This window comes from Drosophila innubila (assembly GCF_004354385.1).
Source record: "Drosophila innubila isolate TH190305 chromosome 2R unlocalized genomic scaffold, UK_Dinn_1.0 1_C_2R, whole genome shotgun sequence".
Classification (NCBI taxonomy): domain Eukaryota; kingdom Metazoa; phylum Arthropoda; class Insecta; order Diptera; family Drosophilidae; genus Drosophila; species Drosophila innubila.
This window is the reverse complement of record NW_022995374.1, coordinates 10,738,468-10,764,806: the sequence shown is the minus strand read 5'-3', so window position 1 is coordinate 10,764,806 and position 26,339 is coordinate 10,738,468. Positions and strand designations below refer to the sequence as shown.

Below are 26,339 nucleotides of genomic sequence, written 5' to 3'. Positions count from 1 at the left end.
ATATCAAATAATCTCAAAACGAAATACTTTAAAACACGCGCAGCAATAGTGGATCCCCTTATCGAAGTCTTATAAATTGATCAATAAAAAATTGAAACGCCGCAAGAACGTTTCTTATCTTCATAACTGCGGCGGGAAGTTGATTTCACAATCAGGTTTATATAAACTTGTTTTTGTGTCGTCTAACCCAAATCGCTGGATCGATAAGATCAGTAATATCACATGTTTCTTCTAGGTTATGTTAGTGGTAATAAGATGCGTCGTCTTAGGAATCAAAAGTAAAACTTATCCTTAAAGCTAAGATATCAAATGCAGCTATTGTATTACGATTATTCATTATGCATGCTCGAGTAATGAAATCAAAATCGGACAAACAGCCAAACCTTTTTTTTACATTCCAGTCATACCCATCTAAATTATTAACGTATAAAAAAGTGAATGAGTCGCATAACATTTGACTGATATGAAGCGAATACCACGGAAAGATAAATACATATCAGTATATTTACATAACGTATTCCCACCAAGTGGTAAATAGACCAAAGGTATTGTCAGTTGCTGCTATTGTTAACTTACTGTTGTTCCGTTGAATCGGTTTATCTGAATAGTTTTTCAAATCGACGCTGGCTGGTGTTTGTCGAAAGTAGAATAGAAGAATCTCACATTTAGTCGAATTGAACATGTGATAAGCCTGCTATTCTACTTGCCAATCCACACCATGGAATAGATTTGGAATACCCCAAAGTAGACCCAACTGGGAAATTACTGCACAGGCTATTGGGTTCACACTTGCCTCATAGCAACAATTCAATTCACAACACTTAAATCCGACACTCAGTTGAACCATTCGCAGATTTCTATCAATTTATAGATTCCATTCTATGGTTTCTGGCAACGGGACACGGAACATAATACACAGCACACAGCACACAGCACAGAGAGAACTGAATACTTCGGAGTTCAATAACGAAATAATGACATATTTTCATAGATATCGCTTTTTATATGATATGCCTTATCTGACGACCGTTTTTTATTTACTTTACCTTTTACTCTGGCAATATCTTTTCAACAATACGCAAGTGTGTGTGTGTGTGTGAGGAGTAGATAACTGGATTTGGATTGGGCACTCTTATCGATAGTGGTAAACGTTGACTGTGACAAGTCACATACTTATATAGATATGACGGCCTCATGACGAATGTGGCATGGATAAAATGCGCCAAGTGAAAAAGGTTCGATATACAGATAGATATGACGAATCGAGCCAACAGGTTAGACTTTTAGTGGTATTTCTCCACCGAGTACTCATACATATAAAGGGTTATATTACGAGTAAAACTATTTTCTCAACTTACTACAACTGTTAGTTATTTTCACCACCTTGCCTTATCAGCATGTCCAGTTTAACCCTACGTACATATAGTATATCCAACAACATCGGGCACTACCTGCGTTTCTGACTGTGTATTTGTCGCCGTCACTGAGCAAACAACGCGCGAGTAGCAAACAGAAATTGTGTAAAAGGTCGTCAAACGTGTCGACTCGTTGTTGTTGATAAGAAACCCCAAAATCAAACTATATTCGAATTGAAATATATATACGTAAGTACATACTCGTACTCGTATGTACTTCACCTATATATGTCTACATATATTCATATACTGATTTTTCGGTTATAATATCAATACTTGCTTCTACTGCGGCAGTTACCAGTAAACTCTGACAGATAAGATACAGACATTGCCTTTGATAAATACCAATCGGTTGATGAACACAAGAAGGTAGCAACAAATTGAAAAATTCAGTTCATGGGATAATCAAATATTGTAAATTCAAAACATAAATTGTTTAAGGAGTTTCTATCAAATTACGAAAAGGTCTTTCGGATAGAAATAATTATCTTTTAGATCAATCAAAACGATAGTCTGTTTCAATAAGAACGAGTACTAAGCGCTCAAGTCGAATATGTTGCTTCAGGTGACACGCAACAATAAAGTACACGTACTCACATTTATAATATGTAGCCGCATATCTACAAATACAAAAACAAATTTATTCAGTCACACACAGAAGTATTCGTCAACCTGATTCCATAATATCAAAATCGTATTACAAATCAAACCTGCGATTTTACGAATAACAAGGGGGCTCCGCCCCTGCTCGCTACGCTTGCCTACCCCCGGCTCTCTTCGCTCGCGGTGATGTATGAAAGGACTACAGTCGAGCCCACTCGACAGTGATATGCTCGCTACCCACATCTTCGCGGCAGTTAGATTAAATGACCAGTTATTAAATAAATAAATACTTAAAAACTTCTGTTCGTACAGAGGCTTAATTTAATTGACACTTTTATCTTTAAAAATGTGAAAATAAAAGAAAGTGTAGCATACTAACCATCAAACATACATAAATATATGCAAATATAACATTTATAAATTAACAAATTTTTTAATGAACTATTGAATTAACAGAAGAAAAGTATATTAACATAAAATTAATTAACATTAAATTCATATAACATATCTATATGTTATGTACTATGTTCATATAACATTGATGTAACGTGTAACATGTAAATAAAATTATATTAAGTTATTATAACATTAACATAACATGTGTACCATGTGTGTTTATTTCCTTAATATATTCGTTGTTTATTATACGATCGGAATTAAATTTTCAGCATACATCATAAAGATGGTAATCTATACAATTTCTAAAGCAAACTTGATTCGCGTGCGCAACATGGCAGTATTGTCACCGAATTCGGTAGCTCTAGCTTTTATAGTCTCTGAGATCCTGGTGATTGTATATCCTCCATATATCATATGTCCTCAAATATCTTCTCTGTTAAATAGCCGATCTCGAAATTTCAGCACACCTCAGGACTCGTCTGCCCATCTTGTGTGCCAAGTCTCAAGGCTATAGCTTTAAAATTGCTCTTGTTATTAGATTTTATATCATTTACGTGAGCGAAAGTCGGCGTGGCCAAATTTTAAAATAAACTTGATCTGATCAACATCCCCGGAGTATTGTCACCAAATTTGGTTGCTATAACTTGTATAGTCTCGGTGATATAGGTGTTTAAAATAGTGTACCATAATTGTCACGAATCTAATGGGCTCTAGAACCCATTTTTTGCTACCAAGCTAAAAAGATTAAAAATTTTGCTAAAAATAAAAATACGTTTACTATAGGCTTTTATTGTTATCAAACTAAGAAATGAAATGAATTTGATAAAGCCTACGTGAATCAACTTTTACCTTGAGTCTTAAGTCAAGATCTTCATATCTAAAAGAAATTTGCCAAATTTGGTTACTCTATCTCTTATAGTCTCTGAGATCCTTGTAATTATACAGACGGATGGACGTTCTTTCGCGATTTACGGCGGCGTCAAAAATGTAAAACAAACTTGACCTGCTCCAACGCATTTGGACTCTGTGGGTGAAATTTTGGTATCTCTATCTCTTATAGTCTCTGAGATCTAGGCGCTCACACGGACGGACGGACAGACAGACGCACAGACACACATGGCTATATCGCCTCGGCTGTCGATGCTGATCAAAAATATATATACTTTATGGGGTCGGAGATGCCTCCTTCCAACGAACACAATATACCCTATATAAACACAATATAAGCTATATTATTTAGTTTCAGTAACAATCGCTCAAAGAAAGAGAGTTTATATAAAAAAATTCCAATTCAAAACTTTGAGTAAACAAATATTTCGCGCCCTTTTTTGCGAATATGATGTCAGAGACATTTCCCAGAAATCCAGAAAATATTATGAAATGATAAATACCAACAGCATCTGTACCCAGAATAGTAAAATTCAATTGTATATATTATATTTACGGAGATATTGGAATGTCAATTATAATGTAAGCGATACACGATACACTTTTGGCGATTACGTTTTTTCACAAATAGGGCTCGAAATCTTGATTATCATATAAAATTTAGTTTTGTAAAAACTGAAACATGGCTGATGGAAAAAATTGTATAATGATCCAATTTAATTTTAATATGTTTCACGGATTATACTACATACTTTAGTCATGTGATTCATGAAAGATTTTAGTTCTCTGCTTTTCCTACCCGAATTCCTGTTTTTCAGAGGAATAGAGAGATTTTTAAAAATATTAGTCACAGGTGCTCGGATTGATTTTACCAATGAGTCCAACCATAATTCACACCTATTGCAACATGGCCCTTAGAAACACTAACCCAGATCTCTTGTCTAATCAATTTTATGCTTGGCTATTTCCGCTAGCACCACCAACTAAGTAAACTAACATTTTCGATTGCATAAGCCAACTCCACCGGCTCTACCTCATGGCTATTATTCTTCGCGTTCGATTATTGGGTACACAAAAGAATGTGGCATATCTTATCTTATACTATGGCGAAAATATATATTGATATGTACTTTTATTTTTGATTTCCAATTATTTCCAACTTTATAGTCACCGTGTATTAACTTGTCTATAAGTCGGTGGCTAAATTTGAGTTTGTCCTTTTAAGAACGCTCAATCGTTAGATTCTATAACCATAGTTGACTATGTCGACCACGAGATGAATAAAAGATCGCATATTATTTGTCTTATATATATTTTCAGACTTCTTATATTACTTAAAATAACACGTGGGTATCATATCAAAGAACCCTATTGTTTGTTTAAAATAAATTTTACTTCACCTTAATTTTCTTGGAAAAAATATATAATAATCTGAAAATAATCTTTATATGACTGGTCGGCATTACACCTGTGTTAAGTTTTTCATAACATTCCAAACATGGCGCCAAGCTAAGTGATTCAGTCGACTATTAAAAATTTATCAAGTGCAACGACAAGTATATTATTTGCTTTTATGTCTTTATATACCCATTCATTTCACGCATTACCTACCTACATCAAGCATTACGTACCCTCTTATATTAATCTGATAGATTCGAGATGATATTAGATAGTTATCGGATCGGTATAGGAAAGTCAAATAAGTAGAACTTTTATAGCACAAACAGCACATATAAGTAGTCATGTATGTATAGTCACCTCTTTGAACATTTGCCTGTAAGACCTCTAAAATATAATATCCTTTTAACTTATTTTCCCATCGGATAATAAATAGAAAACTCATATACGAATGCGTTATGAAAGTTTTACGATTATTGTGCAATTGCACAGACAAAAGAAATTTATCCAGTTTAGTGGACCATCAAATTGAAATCGAATGATCAATACATAATGCTTTTCATGAACAATTCTAAGAATTTAATTAAATTCCACAAATGACAGGCCATCGATTTGCTTGTCCGTTTCGAGCACATTTCGGGAATATTCGCACGTAAAACTGATTAAAAACTACGTGTTGTGATTGCATAATCATCGTAAATGCACAAACGCCTCTGCAAGAATTGGGGGCTCTCTGATTGAGTCTTGGACAATGCAGAAACTTTTATAATGGGATAAAATATGGAGGGCTAAGTGGGAAGAGTGGGAAAGATGTAGCCAAGCTAACAATTCATAAAAAACTTGGCCCGTCAAAATTGGGTGTAAAATGGCGAAGGTGAGGAACTGTGTGAAAACTCATTGATAAAGAAATAATAATTTCCGCCCTTGTCGCCCACCATTGCACACAGGTAAAGATGAATTTCAATTTCCGGAGTCATTCAGTGCAAAGAAATGGAAAAATATTAAATTACAGCGCTTTAAAGTGTAATAGTTGGTCGGTCGCTGGGCCAAGAGGTCGAGGACCGGTAAAAGTCAAACCATCAAACCATCAAACAGTCAAACAGAGTGGCGTAACATCGACCTAAGCCAGGGCGGATTTCACCTGCGGCAGCTTGCAATGAAAAATCGTTTAATGACACCATTCACACACTCAGGAGCTCCCTCCACCATTCCCCTACCTCACTTCTCTGCCTTTTGCAGTCGTTTCGAGTGTCTGCCTGTTGCCGGGTGGATGTGGATGTCGCTGCTGTAGCTGCAGGCAACAATTGCAACATTTTCCAGCCGCCATCGAAATGGCAGCAACCTGCAGATGTCCTTTGTCCCTCCTCCTTTGTGCGAAGCAGTCATATACCCAACATCATTTGTCAAGCTCTATGGCAATTAGATATGCCTTATGACTGTTTCTATTTCAATTTTTTAGCACCATGTGAATTGCATTTAAGCATAGGGTGAATAAACTGCACGTAGGCAACGTATAGGTCAATGATACAGGGGTTCCTTATCGACATATATGTACATATTCGACTATACGTGTATACAAATACCTTCCCTTCTGCGTAAGACATTGCAACCTACAAGATCTTGAAAATTTGTTCTTATCTATAGATTAAGTTGCACACTAGAATTTCATCCATCAATCACAGATCATTCAAACTGGATCTTCATGATATTGACTTTATCAATGACAGCTGCAGCTTTTGGCAGCCAATTATTCGACATTAATTTCATGATATTGTCCCAGAAACTTTAGGTAAATCAGCTTGAGAATCATGCCCTTAAGTATTTTCTAGAATTCTTTGTATCCACCATTTTTAAGTCAAATGCCTTTGCTTACTAGCTGGGACTGTACACAGTTCTTTCTATCGAGTTGACGGCCCACATTTATATTAAAATTTAGAGCCATTTATAGCCCTGATAAGATATAACGAACTTCGAGTAAGTAAGTATATACGAGTACAATGTTGTCGCCGGACATATTCGTGTTTGCCTGTGCCACTTTTAAACAAGTGATTTCGATTTGTGATTAGAAATTTGAACATAGGTAAACAGCTTATGCAGTGGAGATAAGAAGCACGTCGTAGACGTAAAATCAATGGATTTCTTTCTGGGGCTCGTGAAGTGTTTGGGGTAAATTCAGAGTATAAAATTATACTCTTGCAAGACATGTCTTTGCAATAAATTGCCCAAATGCAATGGCTTATTATAATTATCGATGCATCTCATGTCATTCTATCACACAAATGCCACAATTTTAATCAATACTCAAAACCACACCAAAGTCAACCACTGTCCACTGCAGCTAATAGACCACGCCCCCTCCTGCCCTCGTAAAACGCCCCAGGGCAATTGGCCGCAGTCAGGAACACTTTCGCATGCCGCAGCACGTAGAGCTCGTTAGATATTTTCTTAAGCTAATATTTTCATAGCCCACGGTGGACACGGACACGGACAGAAGCACGGACATCGACAAAGACATAGACATAGACACGGACTCTGACTGTGACTCTGACTCAAAACTGGTTGTGATGCCAGGTGGAGATTATTCAAATGATTGGAAATTATCATGTCCTTGCATCCATTTTTGGCTGCCATTGCCATTTTGCAGTGCAGGTCCAATGTGCAAACAACAAATTGCATTTGTCATCTGCTGCATAAATAACGAGATAATACCGTAACATAATAACTGTCAATAGGGGGAACTAAGGCTCGCCGAGAACTCCTCCATAGGTAATCCACCTTTCAGTTGGCCTGGGTTGCACGTGTCTCCCATTTCATTTGTATATGTGTGTGTGTGCGTGTGTGTGTGTGTGTATGGTGGGTATGTGGCAAATGCGAATTTGTATCGTCGATTTGCATATTTAATCAAAATTAACATGACCGATAAAATCAATTACACACTCAAGCACACATACAGAGAGAGAGAGAGAGAAACTCTGAGAGACTGAGAGGTACATATAGTAAGCATCTGCAAGATACAAACTCACACACGCACACACCCACACACTCTCGCACCTAGGCGAATAACAATTGCATTAGAAAATGTCGCCATTCTCATTGTCATCCTGCTACATCGCCGTCGTCGTTGTCGTCATCGTGTACAATTTTCGGTTCGTTTGCTCCTGAAATCCTTTTTGCAGAATCTACGACCATGTCGTTTTCAAACTGTGTAAGCTGCATTGCCATCCACATGTACATCCACATCTACATCTCCATGTGCGTGTGTGTGTGTGTGTGTGTGTGCATTACTGCATTGTTACAGACACTAATACGGCCGACGGATTATCCTGTCCAACGTGCTTAAATTGTTTCTTCCTGTCACACTGATTTTCTCTACTCGATTTATTTCATTTCGACTTTTCCATTGTTGTTTCTGCTCGTTGCTCTTTGATATCGAAATGCATTTATACTCGAATGCCATGAACAACAATTGCACTGCAAGCTTTAAAATCCAAATAAATATCAGATTGCACCACTCTGATATATGTAAGTGCAAATATATTTAATTGCATTTACATTTACATAATATTGCACTACGTGTATGTGCAGAGACAATTACAATCATATTTACTTTACACACTCGATACTCGTACCTAGGACGGATGTAAACGAAACTTTCCAGACTTATAGAAGCAGTCAACAATGCATTTTATGATCCTACAGATATGAAAATAATTGGAAGTCTTAAGAACTGTCAGAAGTACTTATATTATTAATAATAATCTGATTCACTTTACTCAGAATATATTTTAATCTAATTACATAAAAGTATGTTAATTATTTTTCATACCAAGGAAAAGACACTAAAATCCTCTTTCGAATTTTTACAAAAATCTAAGGCATATTTTTAGGGTCTTCTGAAAATTGAATACTGCAACAAGTGTAATTAATAAGGGTATGCTCTTAAAATAAACTATGAAATATGAGCAAAATGATACAATCTTCATTAAAGATACAAGGATTATGGCTTAATAATTGTCACGTATATTCTATTTACGTCTTCATAATTGATTAAAACAGAGCAGTATCATCTAGTCTTATAAATGAGAGATAAAAAAGTTTCAGTATGCATATAACAAAATTCTATAGGGCACCCCAAAAACATTTTCTACCCGTTCAACTTTATATCGCGTTGAAATTCCTTAAATTTAATTACGTTTTCATTGCCCTTATCTAGAATCGAGCTCCTTTTAAAAAGGAAAACAGATATTCTCATTGAATTGAAGCTAAAGGTAAAGTTGATTGTTTTTATTAAATATTTTCTCGCAGACAAATTAACACCAATTGCAAAGAGCTTTAGAGGACCGACAAACTGCTTAACTACGATAGCATCGGATGGGATAGGCAAAGAGTATTGTGGGTGAAGGGAAGTGTAAATGGACTCCATAAATTCGCATTGATTGCGTTCAATTAAAATTCAGTTATGCTCCGGCGGCGCTTGGCAATAACAGGAATATTTTAATTAATTTTCACGCGCTCAGCACAAAATTTTCGTTAGCTTTCAAAGTAAATTTTGTACAGATCTCGTCATTATTGTTGTTGTTGTTGCTCGATATTTCCATTTGGCATTTCTGTCCATTTAAACTGCAAAATGCAAAAGTACTGTCACACATTTCATTTCAATTATTTTTTTGAGCCACAAAATCTTTAATTTTTATTATTCTTGCACAGTCAGCAAATTTGTCGACAGTAAATACGATTTAATTATTTATATGGTACTTTGAATAGACGATAAAGAAATGGAATCCTCGAGTGCAGTAGCTTTGGCTTAAACCCTTCCTTAGATTTATTGTAATCTACATTCAACTTTTATATTGTTGTCCAAGTCGATTTAGACTGAATGAAATTTATTGCGCAAAACGTTTGCTGAAATTCATTCACGATATATGTAAATTTTTTTTCTATTATTTGTCTCGATGGATAAACTCTCGAAAAATAGGTATGATACAAATCGTAATGTATTTTGTATTTACTGAATTGAAATAAATTTAAATTTTAACCTAAATAAAAAAAATATATTGTGAGTCTTCAAAAGCGCAACGTGACACCTTAAAGCCACAAAATAACGCAATCCGAACCCATCAATTTAGAAGGAGTCTATGTCTGCGCCGTACATCTATCTCTACCCAGAAATCATCATCAACATCATCATCATGAATGTATATAGATACTTTGTCTAGCATTTCAATTGGCAAACATACTTCAGCATGGAAGCTACAGGAATGTGTTTAAACTAAAAAAGCCGCACACGCTGCGATAAATAAACAACAAGTCAACGGATTCCCATCCTCTCAAGCCGATTCCTGAACCTTGTCTATGCTCCGGTCTACGCACTGGCAATGTCGAAAGCCTTTCATCTACTTCAGTGCTCAAGTATCAACAGCAAAATACACAAACAACTTAACAGACTGCAGTATAGGGAGTAAGGGCAACGACAACAAGCAGCTAAGTGTGATTTTCGAAAATGGCAAAAGTATGTTTTCCAAATCTGACTTTTGCGTCAATTTCAAGGCCAACAACAACAACAACAACAATATCAGCTCAGGACAACAGCAGAAACTTTGGCGCAATTTGCAGTCTACTTTTTGGCGCAAATTGCTGTCTTGAGGCGGATCGACGCATCGTCTGAATGTCAGTGTTGATTTTTCAAATTATTTGCCAAGGTTCCCAAATGATGATAGCCCACACCGAAGCCCCTAAACCTAAACCTAAACTTAAACCAAGACCTTTACCAGCAGACAACAGCCCAAGAGGCGTTGATGACTTTGCTCCATTTGCCTGCAACACATCAGACACTGTCTCTTTCTATGCAGCTGTCCTTTAACTACAGCTAGGGTCATAAAAATAGAGCAAATATAATCTTAATATATATATCTCTAAATTTTGGTCCATACTTTTTACAATTTTTCACGCAAGAGCCGAATGATTTGTTTAATTAAGTATAAGCAAGGCTGCAAATCTCCAAAATTTTGTTAAAGGTTCGGTTTGGCGGCTCGAACCATAATGCAAGACTTAGGTTCGGCTCACGAACTAGTTTATATACCCCCTAAACATAAGGTTTGGGTTCGAGCTTGGTTCAAATGAATACAATAAAAATTTTTTTATTGTTATAATTTTTCCTTGAAATTAAAATCCAATTTAATTTAAAAAAAAAAAAAAAGAATTCAAGGTAAAAACCCAAATCGAAACGGGTTTCTTTTCATTTGTCCTATTTGTATGGACATTTCTGCACTTATACAGTGTTGTAAGTATTCTGGCGATAGCTTAAGCTGTTTTTGTTGTTTATTCCAAACTTTGCTTAGCTCGCTCTATTGAAATTTACAGTTTTAGTTGCTTTGACTACACAGTTTCATATGGCACACAACTAATAGGTTTTCTTTGCCAAGATTTAGTCATACTTCTTATTTGTTGTTCTAGCTGCTGGTTATTTCCTTACTCTTGTTCGCTTTGCAAATTTACTTAGCTCTCTTGTTCAACTTCCTAGTGAGTCTCGTCGGGAGTTTGGCTTAGAACTAGTATTTAATTTATTGATTTAATTTATTTAATAAAGCCTAAAATATTTATGGTAAAGTTTGGAGAAAATATATTAAACAATAACATGTAAAACTATTTATGTAATGTTATGCATATACACCTCGTACATTCATAGCTCAAATATACTCATACCTCTGAGTCGAATTTTTAGCGAAATCAGAAACTTCTTTTGTTGAATATTTGTTGTCTATTATAGAGCTATGATGACAGGTGATTACTAAGACCCAATGCACGAAATGAGATTTTCGACCCGACATAAATATTTTGTATAAAGACAAATGGGGCACGAGGACCGGCACGGCCATGCCCATGTCTAGTTCTTATGCTTTTAACACTTTATCAAAACATTGTCGGACAACTAATTCATATAGCCATAACATGAAAAATTATTGCAGTGGATAGTTCCTTGTGAAAATCTTTTTCGAAAATACGCGTCCAATGGTACCTCCATTGTTCCAATCCGACAGCGTGTTCAAAAGATAAATTAATTTGAAAATTGTAACGGGACTTTCTCAAAATGAGATTAAAATTCAATTTGTTTTCTTTGTTCAAAAATTTCAAAATCTTAAATTTTATGGTAAGGAATTACTTCTTATCGGAAATCTGGAATGGTTTGCTCTTCGACTTTTGGAAAAAACCGCGACAAAGGTTTTTAGGCGTACCATAAAATTTTTCATATTCAAAAAATTAAATTTCTAATAACTTAAAAAAAAATTTCTTTACGATGTAAATGTCTATTGACGATAGTCTTTTTTTCTTTATGCTTGGAACTCGGAGCATTGCGCATAATGTTCCCGATTCTTTATGCCCAAAAATAGGTTTTTTGTGCAGTGCCTAATGCCAAACATATTTTCTTTTTATTATTCATTTACAACATTTAATATGGTTCTTCGCAAAATTGGATATCCACTAGTATCCTATCTAGTAAAGAGGTTTTTTTGTTCCTATGTATTTTTAACAACTTTAAATATTGCCAATTTTTAATCCATATAAATCTGAAAATAAAGTCAATGAGTTGTAACATATGTATATTCATCTTGTTATTTAACTGAAATTGATCTATGGAAAACGCTGGCTATTAATAATTAGCTTGAGCAAGCTGGAAACTCTGCTGCTAATTAAAATAGCCACAAAATTATGCGATGAAATAGTGGGACAACTTTTTTTGCTGTGACTAATATTTGCAAAGTTGGCTTCCAACTAATGTTGGAAAGCGTACCACATAAAAAATGTTATGAAATTCATTTAAAGTTGAAGTCAAAAAGTCGCGGGGAAAAAAGAACAAAAGAACACAAAAGTTTGGTCCTCGTTACGAGAATGGCGGCCAAAGTTGTCCGTTGATGAACTGCGACATGGACATGGACGTGGTCACATGTGGCAACAGATCCGTTGCCCTTACGTTTTGAAAGCAGTCAGTTTAAGCGGCTTAGAAGCCGCCCTTTACCCGTTTTAATAAAGAGACTATGAATACGCTTCGTATGCGTAATATTTATGAATTTATTTTTGTTTCTACTCATAATCAAATTTACATATTTGGGCCACTGAAATTAATTATAATACCACCACACACACACATAAATCGCATTTAAAGATAAAGACAGAGATAAAAGAAGCGAGTGAGAGCGAGAGAGAATGCTATGAATACGAAATGCGGTGCAGCATTTGGCTTTGGCTTTTTCGGCTCAGCGGCAGCAGCTTTTTCTCCATTGAATGTGTTGGTAATTTCATTTGACCAGCATCCTTTACTCTCACCACACACGCCTCTCACACACACACGCGCACACATTGCAAAACTCATTTCACGGGTCACAGGGTACAATCATCTGAGAGGGCATCAAGCAAGCAACAAACCGAGCAACAGACGAACAGAAATAGAAACAGAAAAAACCTGGCCAAAAATTGATTATGGCGGCGGCTGAAACGCCAGAGGGTCGAAGTAGAAGGCAAACCAGGGCAACTATCATCAAAATCCTATTAGTTGGCTCATACAATGCCACGCCCAACCAGAATCCAGCTTTGTCCTTGTCCAGTTGCCTGCATTTTGTCAGCGTTTATTTGCCAAATTAATTCCCAAAAAGGTAAGCCAAACTTGCGATTTGAAACAATCAGTGTTGGCAAGGTTAGACCGTCCTTCCCCTCCCCATTACTCGATCACCCAACAGCCCTATTCACCCTATCCCTTGGTCAAAGGGACAGAGCTTTTGCCCTTTTTTTGTTCTTCTTATTCTGCTGCTGCAGCTGTTGTTTGCCCAGCGGGCAGTTGCCGCCACCTCAGCCAGCACACAATTTGTGACAATTCCTTTTTGCGGATTAATATTTGCTCTGCTTCTGCCTCTGCCCCTGTCCCTGTCTCTGTCCCTATCTCTGTCCTTCCCAAGTGTCCCTGACCGGTTGCGCTTTTATTTGCCTCGTTGCCTGCCTGCCTGTTGTCCTTTTGTTTGTTTTCTTTGCCTCCGCACTTTATTTAAATTAACATGCGCATATTTTTTAATAGTCTCCGTGTGTCGTGTCGTGTGGCCAGAATTTTGAAGATTTGAGTTGAGAATCCTTTTAAAAAGGTGTATGGACAAAGGGTTTTCCTTGTGATCAGAAGTCCAAGATAATTATTTTTAATGCTGTGCTCATTGTTTTAGAACTTAATAATGGCTTAGGGCTCACTGCTCCATGTGGGGCATCTTTTGTTTGCTTCGCTTGCCAAATTATTATGATAAGCTGAATTGCTTAACTTTCATGAGCTTACCAAAACTGTACGTAAAAGTGTTGAGACTGCAATTATTTTATTGTTGAGAAAGTATCTTTGAGCCGAATCTTATCACGCAGAGCATTTCGCCATATCCAAGATATATTTACTATTAGGTGATGTCGTCGATGTGCTGAGATCCAAAAAAAACTATTGCTATCTCCCTCTTTCGGTAAGCACTAAAATGAGATAGCAAACGACGTTTGCCTGCAAACTGTCAAACATTTGGGACCTCAGAAGAGACCAGCTGTGGTGAAGACTTCACCTAGGTATGGCCAAAGTGAAACTGTCAAAAGTGCTATATTGGCTCTCAGAGAGAACTGTGTCAAACACGTCATCTTACGTAAATACACCTTTTCATAGACAATTGCTTTTCCTATGCTCTTTCATAGAAAATTTGAAGAAGATGCCTGACTGCTTGTTTCAAAGCCTAGCTTTTCGGGGCACGGGTCAAAAAAATATTGGTGGCCCTTTTTTCTTAATTTGTTTATTCCTTTTTTAAATAAACTACAAAATCTCCTCCTAAAGATCTCCTCGTAACTGATTGTGCTGGCTTTCTCTTGCTCTATGGAGATAGTCATTAAATGATTTCGTCCGTCTTCGCTCATCGTCCTTAATTTATCTATTATAAAAGCTAGCAACAGATGAAGGCAGAATGAGCAAAGGTCATAAGGAGATACTTATATAACATATTCTCGTAGCCACAATTATGAATTAGGTTCGGAAGCTCCAAGGCGTTGGAAGGCACGCAACAAAATGTAAACAAACACCAAGTATGACCAAATTATGTTATCGAAATGAACGGTTTCACATGTTATCGAAATAAAACGAAAAGGAAATCTGGCTCAAAGCAGATTTCGTAAAAATGTTTAGGGTTACAACACTTTTCGCATTATTTTTTTAATTTTGTCTGGGCACTCTATAAGTTTTGTATGGAGCAGCTGTGAACAGCTGATCGGCAAAATCAAATCTGTAATAAAACCAAATTCGAATCTGTTTCGGGAAAACTCCCAATGTATTTACAAGGATATGATATAATTTCAATATATTGATATACGGTTTTATTTCGGATGTAGTCACTTTCTTGGAAATTTAAATTAAAATACATAAATTTGTGTAAGCTTTGTTTCTTTTATAATTTTGAGCAGCGATATTTGTACTACATTCTATTAATTATACCCGTTACTTAAAAAATAAGTATACCCAATATTGTGTTCGTTGGAATGCATGTAACAGGGTGAAGAAGGCACCTCCGACCCATTAAGGATATATATCCTTGATCAGCATCAACAGCCGAGTTGATATAGCCAGGTGTGTCTTTCCGTCCGTTTGTCCGTCCGTCCGTCTGTCCGTCCGTCCGTCTGTGTGAGCGCCTGGATCTCAGAGACTATAAAAAATAGAGTAACCAAACTTGGCACACAGATTTCTATATACCCCGCGCAGATCAAGTTTGCTTCAAATTTAAGCCACGCCCCGTGCTGCCTCCACAATATTTTCAAAGTAATACACTGAAAAAAAACCAACTTCTAAAATCAAGAACATTCATCTTAAATATTATGTTCTTAAAATAAGATAATTTTAAATTACTAAAACTAAGATTATTAATCTAAAATATCTTAAAATCTTAATATAAGAATGAAAATTGTTATGGGAGTATAAATATGTACTATCAAACAAATCGTGGCCCCATGGCGCTCTGGTTAGAAACATTTGTGAAACAGAAGGCTGCGGTTCGAATCCCACTAGTAACAAATTATAATAACATTTATAAAATTACTAAAACAGAATAAAATGTATATGAATCAAAATTTAAAAAAAAAATTTCTCGACTCAAGACTTTCTTAATTGTTTTAACTTAGAAATTTAACGATGGAATGGAACACTCTTTGTACAACGTTTGACTTCAGCAAATTAAACTTGAACAGCAATACAAACATTGTTATTTTCAATGCATATTGGTAAATTAGTTTTCTTAACTTTCGTATTTATTATTAAATGATATCATTGATTCCATTAAAAAAATCAATTTGAAAAATTACTTAATTTTAGTAATTGCCCCCAAAATAAATGTAAACCTATCTTTATAGTAATTGAAAAATGCGCTTAACAGCCAACGCAATAAGAAATACTTAAGAAGGCCGGGTGTGGGCGGTAGCATAAATCCATTGAAAAGTACACAAGAAACAGCCATGCAGGCAACGATAAGAGATACCAAAAGTTTTCCTTAACAGAGCACGCAGACTGGACTCCAGAAACACCCACCTTCTGGCACTAGAAAAGACTTATTGTGAAAAAATACATGTTCGAAAAATGACTTCCCTTAGTGGTGGAAATGGAACTGCCACTGATTTGGCATCGTCTAGGGGGCATGACATCTATCCTGATATATGGGCTGGGCATGCATGAAACTCGTTTTTGTTGCATGTTGCACTATGTCTGACTAAGTTGTCGTCGTTTGTTTTGGTGCGCCCTTTTCTCTTCTGGTCAGGTTTCTTGGCGTAGGCACTAAGAAGCCACTTGAAGGACACTAATGCGACCAGTGGACTGCAGGAAAAATTCTTGACTTGAGATGTTGCACTTCCTTTTTGCTAAGATCAAAATGTCTCTTATTTATGATGTCTTTGACTGTGACTAATTTTACAACATAAACCTTTAGGTTATTGAATAAATTTGAAACATATTTAATAACGAACTTACATATATATTCAAAAGACTTATCTTAAACTATTGAACTATAAATATTTAGAAGCATATTAGCATTTTTTTCTAACTATTTCGAAACTAACTTACAAAAGTCGTAGTACCGTCCGCAGCGATCCAGCCTCCTTTAGGAAATAATGACCCCACTATCAAGGACGTAGGTAGCTTAGGGCAGATCATACATTTTTTTCACACACCAGAGATTTTTAAAGCAGGTGTCGGTCAAATGCCTACTGTATGGAACCATTTTTGTATTAAATTGTTCAGAATGTGACCAGACTCTGTGAAAACAAAAACCGATGTTCTTTTTGTTCGACAACTGATGCGAATAATGTGAATGACAAAAAATTACCGTCGCACAGGTGGGCCATTTTATTATTTTAAAAAATTAAAAAGCAGGGAACGTAACTGTTATAAAATTTAAATATAATAAAACGGAACTTAACAATTAATTCCAAACTTTTATTTAAAAGTAACGATATAACATTTATTTTCTATTTTTAGTAAAAAAAATAATAATTAAATAATAATTTTTATTTAAAAGTGGAAAGCACAATATACCCTTTTTTGCCCATTTTTAATGGGTTCAGGGTATAAAAAGTTCAGTTGAATGTGTTTTGAACCAATTGGTGTGTTAAAAAAAATTAAAGATATTCTTATTCTATTTATGCCAACCGGATTTGGTGCTTTTTGCTGAAGCCCAGAATAAGAATATTTTAAAAAATTTGTAACGCACCAATTGGTTCAAAAGACATTCCACTGAACTTTTTTTTTATTTATACTTAAAAGTTATTGAATAACTCTTATTTGTGACATTTAAAATAAAAATCAAAAATAACACTTATTTTAAATTTTTATTAAAAAAATTATTATTTTTTACATTTTTAATAAAAATGATTTTTATAAATTTTTATTGGAAGTAAAAGTTTTTAGCTTAGATCGCTAATTACGACAAAGATAAGAAATTTTGGTGTATTGCATGTTATCCTAACATAATTCTATCCTATTGATTTATTTAGTTAAAATTTGCTAACATAACACTTATTTACGGTCTCTGTTAATAAGCATTTGAGCTTTACATTTGAGCACTCATGTTTGTCAGTCAAAGTTGAAAAATATTACTTGCTTACGTGCAAAATTAAAAAAAACTAGATGGGCGTATTCGACTGTCAGAGACCCCGTTCTTATTGTGGAAAAAGCTAAACTGGTAAAAATTCAAAAATTCTTAAATGCTTGGCACGCAGCAGAATTGATGAAATACAATTTTTTGATTAATGGCTGCAATGACAACTATATGACTTGAACCAACATGGGTTAGGATTTTTAGCACTAACTGATATGCATATTCTATTAGTTTGGTAAAATAACTCAAAGAAAAAAAAAAATGTTCATACCAACGCTTGATTTTCAAACGATCGGTCCTATGCTAGCTATATGATAAAGTGAACCGATTTGTCCCAACTTAAGTCAGGATGTATAAAATGCATACTGTATTAGTTTGGTTGAGATATCTCATAAAATAAAAAAGATTTCATACTAAGACTTGATTTTTGCCCGATCGATCCTATGACACCTATATGATATAGTGGTCCGATTTGCACCAACTTTGGTCATGAATTAAAAGAATAGCCCAGATGCATATGCTGTTAGTTTGGTTAAGATACATAGCTTAATGACTTAATTTTTTCAAAGCGAAATGTTCATTTCCGAGATTTGTTAAGAACACACATACATATAAAACACAAATATGTGTGTTATGCTCTAATAATTTGGATATGAATTGTTTTTGTCGATTTGTTGGCGATAAAGAGGGCGTGGCCAAATTCTGAAACAAACAGACGGACATTGCTATATCGACTTGTCTATTGATGCTGATAAGCACATATTCGTTAAAAGAAACCCAATAGACCCCTGTACTTTTTTTAAGTACGGGGTCTAAAAGGACCTGTGACAATTGAAATAAGTGACCAATTCATCTGCAATTGAATAAAAACAAAATTAAACAATTTAGACATTAACCAAAATTTAAGGCCTCAATAGTTAAGTATTTCTATTAAATAATTGAAGGATTTAATAAAATTTATTTTTTAAATAATATTCTATCAAAATATCAAGTAGAATACCTGTCTGTCTGTCTGTCTGTCTGCCAGTCCGTCCCTCTCTATAAACACCTAGATCTCAGAGGCTATAAGAGCTAGAGACACCAAACTTGGTATGTAGGTTCCTCTATATTGCAAGCAGATCAAGTTTATTTTAAAATTCGGCCACGCCCCCTTTATCGCCCACAAATCGAAAAAAAAATTTTATATCCAAATTATAAGAACAATTTAAAAGCTAGAGACACCAAATATGGTATGTAGATTCCTCTATATTGTAGGGAGGTCTAGTTTGTTTCTTTTTTGAATCGGATCACTATATCATATAGCGCCCATAGGAACAATCGGTCGAAAATCAAGTTTCAGTATGAAAAACTTTTTAGTTTTATGAGATATCGTAGCCAAACTTATAGAATATGCATTAAAGTTAGTTTTATACATTCTTACCGAAGTTGGTTCTAATCGGTCAACTATATCATATAGCTGTCATAAGACCGATCGGGTGAAAATTAATTCTACGTATGAAAAACTTCTTTGTTTAATGAGATATCGTAACCACACTGATTTAATATGCATAAAACTTGGTTTTATATATCCTGTCCAAAGTTGGTTCAAATCGGACCACTATATCATATAGCTGTCATAATACCGATCGGGCGAAAATCAATTCTTAGTATGAAAATCATTTATGTTTTATGAGACATTGCTACCAATATGATAGAATATGCATTTAAATTAACTAAATATTTTTTAATTTTTTCCATTATTAGTTTTTGCCATAGTAAGTACGGAGTCTCCGAGTATGCTCGACTGTAGCACCGGCCGCCTAGTTTAATACATTTCTGGTAAAAATTATAAATAAGTTAAGAAATTTGTCGAGTATTTCATCAAAAATAAAGATTCTTTTTAGATGAAATCAAAAGCATAAAGATCGGTGCATAACTTGTCTACAATTCAGCTTAGAGTTTTAATTTTTTGTAAAATTTGCGCATTTTTGCACTCAATAAAAATGGGTCAACTTTGAAAGGATGCCTACAATTTGTACCTGATTTCAAAACTTTTTTTGGTTTGTAATGCCCAGTTCAGTCGGGCACTTTTTAGCCGACACTTTTTCACCGACAGTAAATTGTGCCATTCACACAATTCACATCGGATATCAAACAAAAATCCCAACGGTTTTTGTTTTCACAGAGTCTGGTCACACTTTAAAATATAAGGCATTTGACCGACACCAGAAACCCGATGGAAATAGGATAGGTCCTATTTTTGTGTGTTCACACGACACCTGACAGTTTTTCAGCAAAATGTGCTAGTCTGACAGGGGCATTATCCTTGAAGATTTCTCTATCGAATGCATATAAGTGCCACGCTTTGCGCCCTGCGGACCCATCGTGCGTTGGCAAAAAAGTGTCGGCTTAAAAGTTTTTAAAAGATTTTTTTTCGTCTGACGCAAGCTTAAAAGAATTGCTTCTGAAAACAAACATTTGAAATTTGTTTGAACATATATTCCAAATTGCTAAAGTCGACTGGCATATATTATTTTCACATTCAACAAGATTATAAATTTTAGGAATGCTTTTCATAATAATTAAATTCATTTAACACATCAAAAATTATTTATTGTTATTATAATTTTACTATGGTCTCTAACTTGTAAGGTAAGCAAAAAGATTAATCTAAATTCGACTAGCACTTGTATGATCTGATAATGCTCTGAATGGTTCAAAATGTATTTTAGTACTTTAAGTTTGCGAGAATGCGTTCATTTATATTTTTGTCATATGTTTGTATCGTTTTATCTTGATAAGTATGTGATTGGCAAGATGATATTATTCATTATTAGAATTTATCTAAACTGATTTATTTTGAAATTTTAAGTGAATATCTTCAAGCTCAATTAGATTTAGAATATGAATTGTAATGGAAGCGAGATTTTGTTATATTCTCAAAACTAAAGTAAATTCTTTTGATTCTTTTTAGCCATATGCTGTGTTAGCTATATATGTGAACATTTCATTAGGTCGCTCTCAGATATTGCAATACATAAAGTTCAAGCCCATCCATCTCGAAAGCCAAATCTTCGAGAGCAACAATCAACTTTATGTGTGCTCGGATCGGTTTTTAAATTAATCGCAGAATCAATTGCTTGTTACCGATGTTGCAATTTGAGCGCTAGTCAAGCGCAACACTTTGCGTACACTTGCGAATTTTATTGGCGTCGTTTTTATTTCCCCACCAAAAATTGAGAAAACCGACAAACGATAAACGACAAGTAGTCGATGATGAAATGGTAGCGACAACTGCATCTGTTCTCTCTTCTCAGCTCGGTGGTCTATTGACCAGCTGTTCGACTGTGGCAACACACCACAGCAATCGTCTGTGGCAGTAGCTGTTGTATGTTGTTGCTGTGGCTGTTGAAGTTGCGAAATCTTTGAGCCGCACTCAAATCAAGTTTTCCGACAGCGGCTTCATTGAAAGTGAAGTGCCAAATATGAAAATTGTAAACTGTTTACCGCGCGTTTCATTCAGTTTTCATTCACAGCTTGTTAAAGCTAGACGCACAAGCGGTTGGGAAAACTAAACGAGGGATCAATCAGATCATTGATTGTGGTTAAGATGCGGATGCTTTTGGGGCGTGTTGTGCTTTTGGCATTGGCCATTCGCGTAGTTCGAGGCGACGAAGCATTTTTGACAGAGCCTCGTAAGTGTCAAGTGAATTGTGATACAATCGCTCCTAATTATCAAGTAGGTTTGGTTAACAATCGTACAACTGAGCAATGAGTGCTTACCTTGTTGGAATGGATGTGGTCTAATCGATATAAGTGTTAATCAAATGTAATAATTTGTTTTTGCCAAGCAATGCTCTTAATCATAATTATTAAAAAATATTTTTTACATACACAACACACATACACACTAAACAAAACGGCCAATAGAATCCAAACTTGGAAGGCCGGCACACAGCTGTGACTAACCCACTTACTGCATTTTGCCAAATATTGCACCACTAAACCGGACTTGTTTCTCTGCATTTATGTGTGTCTTTTTATTTTGAAATTCAACTCAATTGAAATCAAATAAAACTGAACCTAAATTCTAATCAAACCGCAGCAGATTACATTAAACAATGTAAAATAGCCGATAAGAATTTCGTCAACTGCTCCACCCAGAGCATCCAGCAGCTTTTCGACAAACTGAACGACGGTGAGTCGCACACCCCAATTGAGGTCAGCTAACGGTAATCATGCATCCATACACCCACACACCCACCCACTGTGTGTTACAGGCATTCCGGGTCTGACAAGTATCAAAAGCTTTGATCCATTCCACTTGAATCGCATCAGAATATCCCAGGGCAACAGCAATGCGATTAATCTTAAAGTCGAGCTGGCCAACGTGAAAATCATTGGATTTGGTCACACCAATGTTATGGAGAGTCTGTAAGTGGGACTGGCCCCTCATTGGCTCCTCACTGGGCGAATAACAGTTAATTGCATTGCCTCTGCCCGACAGTGTTTTCAAAAAGGATTACAGCTGGAAGACAACCTTCACGTTGCCAGTGATGAAGCTCCAAGGTGATTACAGTTTATTTGGGCGCATTCTCCTCATACCTCTGAATGGGCGTGGTCAGGTGTTTCTGGACGCAGGTAAGCCTTATCTTACAGCCAATTGTGTATTGAGAAAATCTTATCAGTTTTACACACACCCACAAAGACAACATGACTGTCATCATGCACACAAAGACGCGGTTGTATGAAAAGGGCGGCTTCACATTTTACAATGTGACCAGCTGTCGCGTTGACTTCAAAATTGATGGCCTTAAGTCCTATTTCTCAAATTTGTTCAACGGCAACAAGCAACTAGGTAAGTAACTGGACTGTCTGGTTCTTTTAGCCAATGTTTACTCCTTTTCTAGAGGAAAGCACCAACAAGTTCTTCAATGATAACTGGCGCATGCTGGCCGATGCTCTCTATACAGTGATCACACAGACCATCGAGGATATTCTGCTGGACGTTCTGAAAAAGATATTCCACTTCATTCCGGCGAATTACTTTGTTAGCGATATTCCAACGCCGGAACAACTTTATGGAAAAACGAAGGCAAAGCCGAAGCCAAAGTAATATTCCTTAAAATATTAAAAGTTTCCAATTTATAAATTGGTTTCGGCTGGATAAATAAACTTCGTTTAATTTAATTTCAAGACTTTTTACCAGAAACCGTAACGGTTACGATTTCTTAAATAAAATTTATAAAAGAAAAATAAAATGTTAGTTTGCATAAAAAAATTAATAGAAAACTTACTTTTTAAATTTTTTCTATTTAGTTTTAAAAAATAATCTTATTTTACAAATCATAATATAATTCATACATTTTGTTTTTTTGTAAATAAGAGTTACATTATAAAGTGAAAATAAAAGTTGACATTCAATAATAAATATTTTATAATTTTTTGATCGAAAAATAAGAGTAACGATTAATTTTCATAATTCAAATTATGAATAAAAGCTTCTCAGGATTTACAAGATAATGCATCCGGAAAAAGTATTCCTAACACTTTTCCAGTCATCTAGATAATTTTATTGAGCTTGATTTTTTAAACTCTTAACTTTTATTATGATTGAATAACATAAATTCTACAGATTAAAGTCTACAAGAATAAGACATTTCACTCCACCCTAATTACATATATTCATCTTCACCAAATTTGGTTGAAATTGATCCACTATACCAATAGCTGCCATAGGAGCGATCGGTCGAAAATCCATACTTAGTGTGTTGTGTTATTTTTTGAGATATATTAACCAATCTCACAGGCTGTGTATGTGGTAATGTGTTATATATCCCTTTTAAATTTGGTTAAATTCGGCTCACTATTCAATATAGCTGCAATAGGAACAATGTAATGTGTAAGACAACAACAAATTGATATTCTGTGAGATTGGTTAAGGTAACGTAAAGGTCATGCTGCTCCACAAGGAAGTCATAAAAATTAAAAAAAAGAACATCCCTACAGATAAAATATTATTATATCGCCGTTTCGTCATATTGTTTTATGAATCATTTCTTAAACGACCCGTAATTAATACAGCTATGTAAATAAAATAGAAACGAAAATTTTGTTAATTTCCGAGTATTCCTTGAATTTTAAAGTAAAAAAAAAAGCTAAGCACAAAATTATCATTTTCTTAATTCAAAAATGGATGACTCTAAAATTACTAATTTAAATCTAAGACTGTGTATGAATGATATATAGATATTTTCATTAGCTTTTAAAAAAAGTAAAGCTTTTGAAATTCGGTTTTGGCATTTACAAGTAATGATGAGTGGACCCCCCTTTAAAAAAAAGAAAGAAAAATAAGCTAGATTTTTAAAAATATCTAAAAAAAAAAAAAAACTCTGCCATAGAAAACAAAAAATTGTCTTTCGTCATTTGTGGCCTCAAATCTTTCAAAAAAACTGGGTTTCGTTCGTTTAATATCCAAATTTGTTGCCTGGTGTAATTTACTGTCCCACAAAAATAGCCTCTACACGAGATAAAAGTTTCGTGACAAAAGCATATTCCAGCCCCATAATTTCTGATATCGAATTTTGTGACGAAAAAAGAATTTTTAATATACAAATTTTAAATAAATAAATATATAAAATAATAAAAAAAACACGAAAGTTGAATTTCTTAACTGTGCGCAAAAACGATGAGCTATCACGAACATAATAATTACTTTTTGCGCAGTGCCAAATGTCAATTTTCGTGTTTTTTTATTTTATTTTTTATATTAATTTAAACTTTAAAGCACCGATGGAAATAAAACACGTCTTATTCTATCGGTTTTTTGCGTTGGTTAACTCAAGCCACCTAAATGCATACAGAGCACTCTCTACCAAAGCATTCTTACTTGTTTTTATTTAAAACGCACGAATTAAGCGAATTAATCGCTGTTTATAGCATCACAGATGTTTTGGGATTTCGAAAGTGCAGCAGAACTATTTTTACTACAAATTGAGTCGTAAATATCAAAAACCAACACAGAGGCAGAGGAAGAATAAGCGCTTGGTGGATCGACAGGGTTAACCGCAAATACGGCAAAGCTAAAGCCGTGTATTTAAATTAATTGCCGCAAAGAGACTCAAACCCCAAATTAATTAATATTTTTTTTGGCGCATTGGCTTTTTGAAGTCTGCCAATAATTTGTAATTGCAACGGCTGCTGATGTTGTTTCTGTTGTTGCTGTTGTTATCCGTTGTTGCTGTTTTTAAATTGTCCTCACCGCAATTAAAACATTTGGCGCAGTGGCAACTATTACAAATGTCCGGCAATTAGTTTAAATTTAATGCGCAGTGAGTTTTTAAATTGTCCTTTCCCATATCGTACCCTTTACGTTGTTACAGCATTTTGCGGTTACTGTACGCCGTTTTTTAGGATCTGAATACCAAAGCGACAAATTCTGTGCGTGATTGCAATAAATTTGGAGACTTGCAGCAAGCCAGGTTAACAAAATGCTGTCGTACACAAGGTAAACAATGAGATGCGAAATGGCAGACAGTGAAAACGGTGGTCGCACAAAAACCAAAGACAAACATGCCGAAAACATCACATTCTTACACATAATCCGAAATACCCTTCTCTAGAGTATCAAAGGAGAAGCCAACAAGTATTTAATATCTCATTTCTTTTTCAATCAAAAACAATCAATATTGACTGATTAGGCATTAAAGCACTTACTGTTTATTCTATTTTCTGAAATTTTTTAGAGCAACACTAATTTAGAGGTAGTTATACAACCCCTTTCATGTCTAGACGATAGTGCTCTTCATGATGTAGGGAATGGATCTAGGGAACCCGTCAGTTTTTGTATGTGTATCGGGTACCACATCTCTGCAGAGGAAAGTTGAGAGTATTTCAATATTCGCAGCCCATGTTGTTCAATATTTGCCGAGCCAGCACTTCATCCCCTTCTTTTCTTGTCAACGTGCCTTGATAGTTTTATGAACTGTAGCCTAAAAGTATGCAATTCCCTTTTAAAGACACACACTAAAAGTATGCAATTCTCTTTTATAGGAACAGCCATAAAGTATGCTTTATATGCTGTCTATTATAGTTCTAAGGAATAATTTCCAATAATTTCAAACGAACCAAAATGATCAAATTATGTCCCTGATTGTATGTCTATTTGATCGCTCGTTTAAGTACAATAATAGTTTTTTTCTTTGTTTAAGTCACAATATCTTTCGTTTGTTTGCGGTTGTATTATTTGTATTGGATTATTACTCCTATAAATATCAAGTCATACCAAAAACTTTATACCTAGCATCTTACAATTCATGTAGAAAAACCTTATTTAATTAATTAATTTTATTATTTTTCTATGGGCTAAGGCTTTTGGTAATTATGACAAAAAGTTATTGTTTATACGATATAACACGTTATACATGAATCTTATTATTCAATTCGACATAAGTAACTAAACAAATTGGATAAATACGACAGATAAGGACTAGAAGTAAGTTACAAAATAAATAAATCAATCTTC

General features: G+C 34.9%; 1 protein-coding gene across 1 annotated transcript; it reads left to right on the top strand.

Moving 5' to 3' along the window:
• Positions 1-1,397: 1,397 nt before the first annotated feature.
• Positions 1,398-22,931, top strand: LOC117782912 (circadian clock-controlled protein). Its single transcript, XM_034620009.1, has 7 exons — positions 1,398-1,416; positions 1,563-1,604; positions 21,921-22,013; positions 22,096-22,249; positions 22,323-22,456; positions 22,524-22,673; positions 22,726-22,931. The coding sequence occupies exons 1-7, from the start codon at positions 1,398-1,400 to the stop codon at positions 22,929-22,931; spliced, it is 798 nt and encodes a 265-aa protein (XP_034475900.1).
• Positions 22,932-26,339: the final 3,408 nt, after the last annotated feature.

What these genes read in the sequence shown, in the direction of transcription:
- LOC117782912 (XM_034620009.1), top strand. An exon ending in TTTCGACAAACTGAACGACG is followed by an intron (nt 22,014 to 22,095) that starts GTGAGTCGCACA and finishes TGTGTGTTACAG; the next exon opens with GCATTCCGGGTCTGACAAGT. An exon ending in TCAGGTGTTTCTGGACGCAG is followed by an intron (nt 22,457 to 22,523) that starts GTAAGCCTTATC and finishes ACACCCACAAAG; the next exon opens with ACAACATGACTGTCATCATG.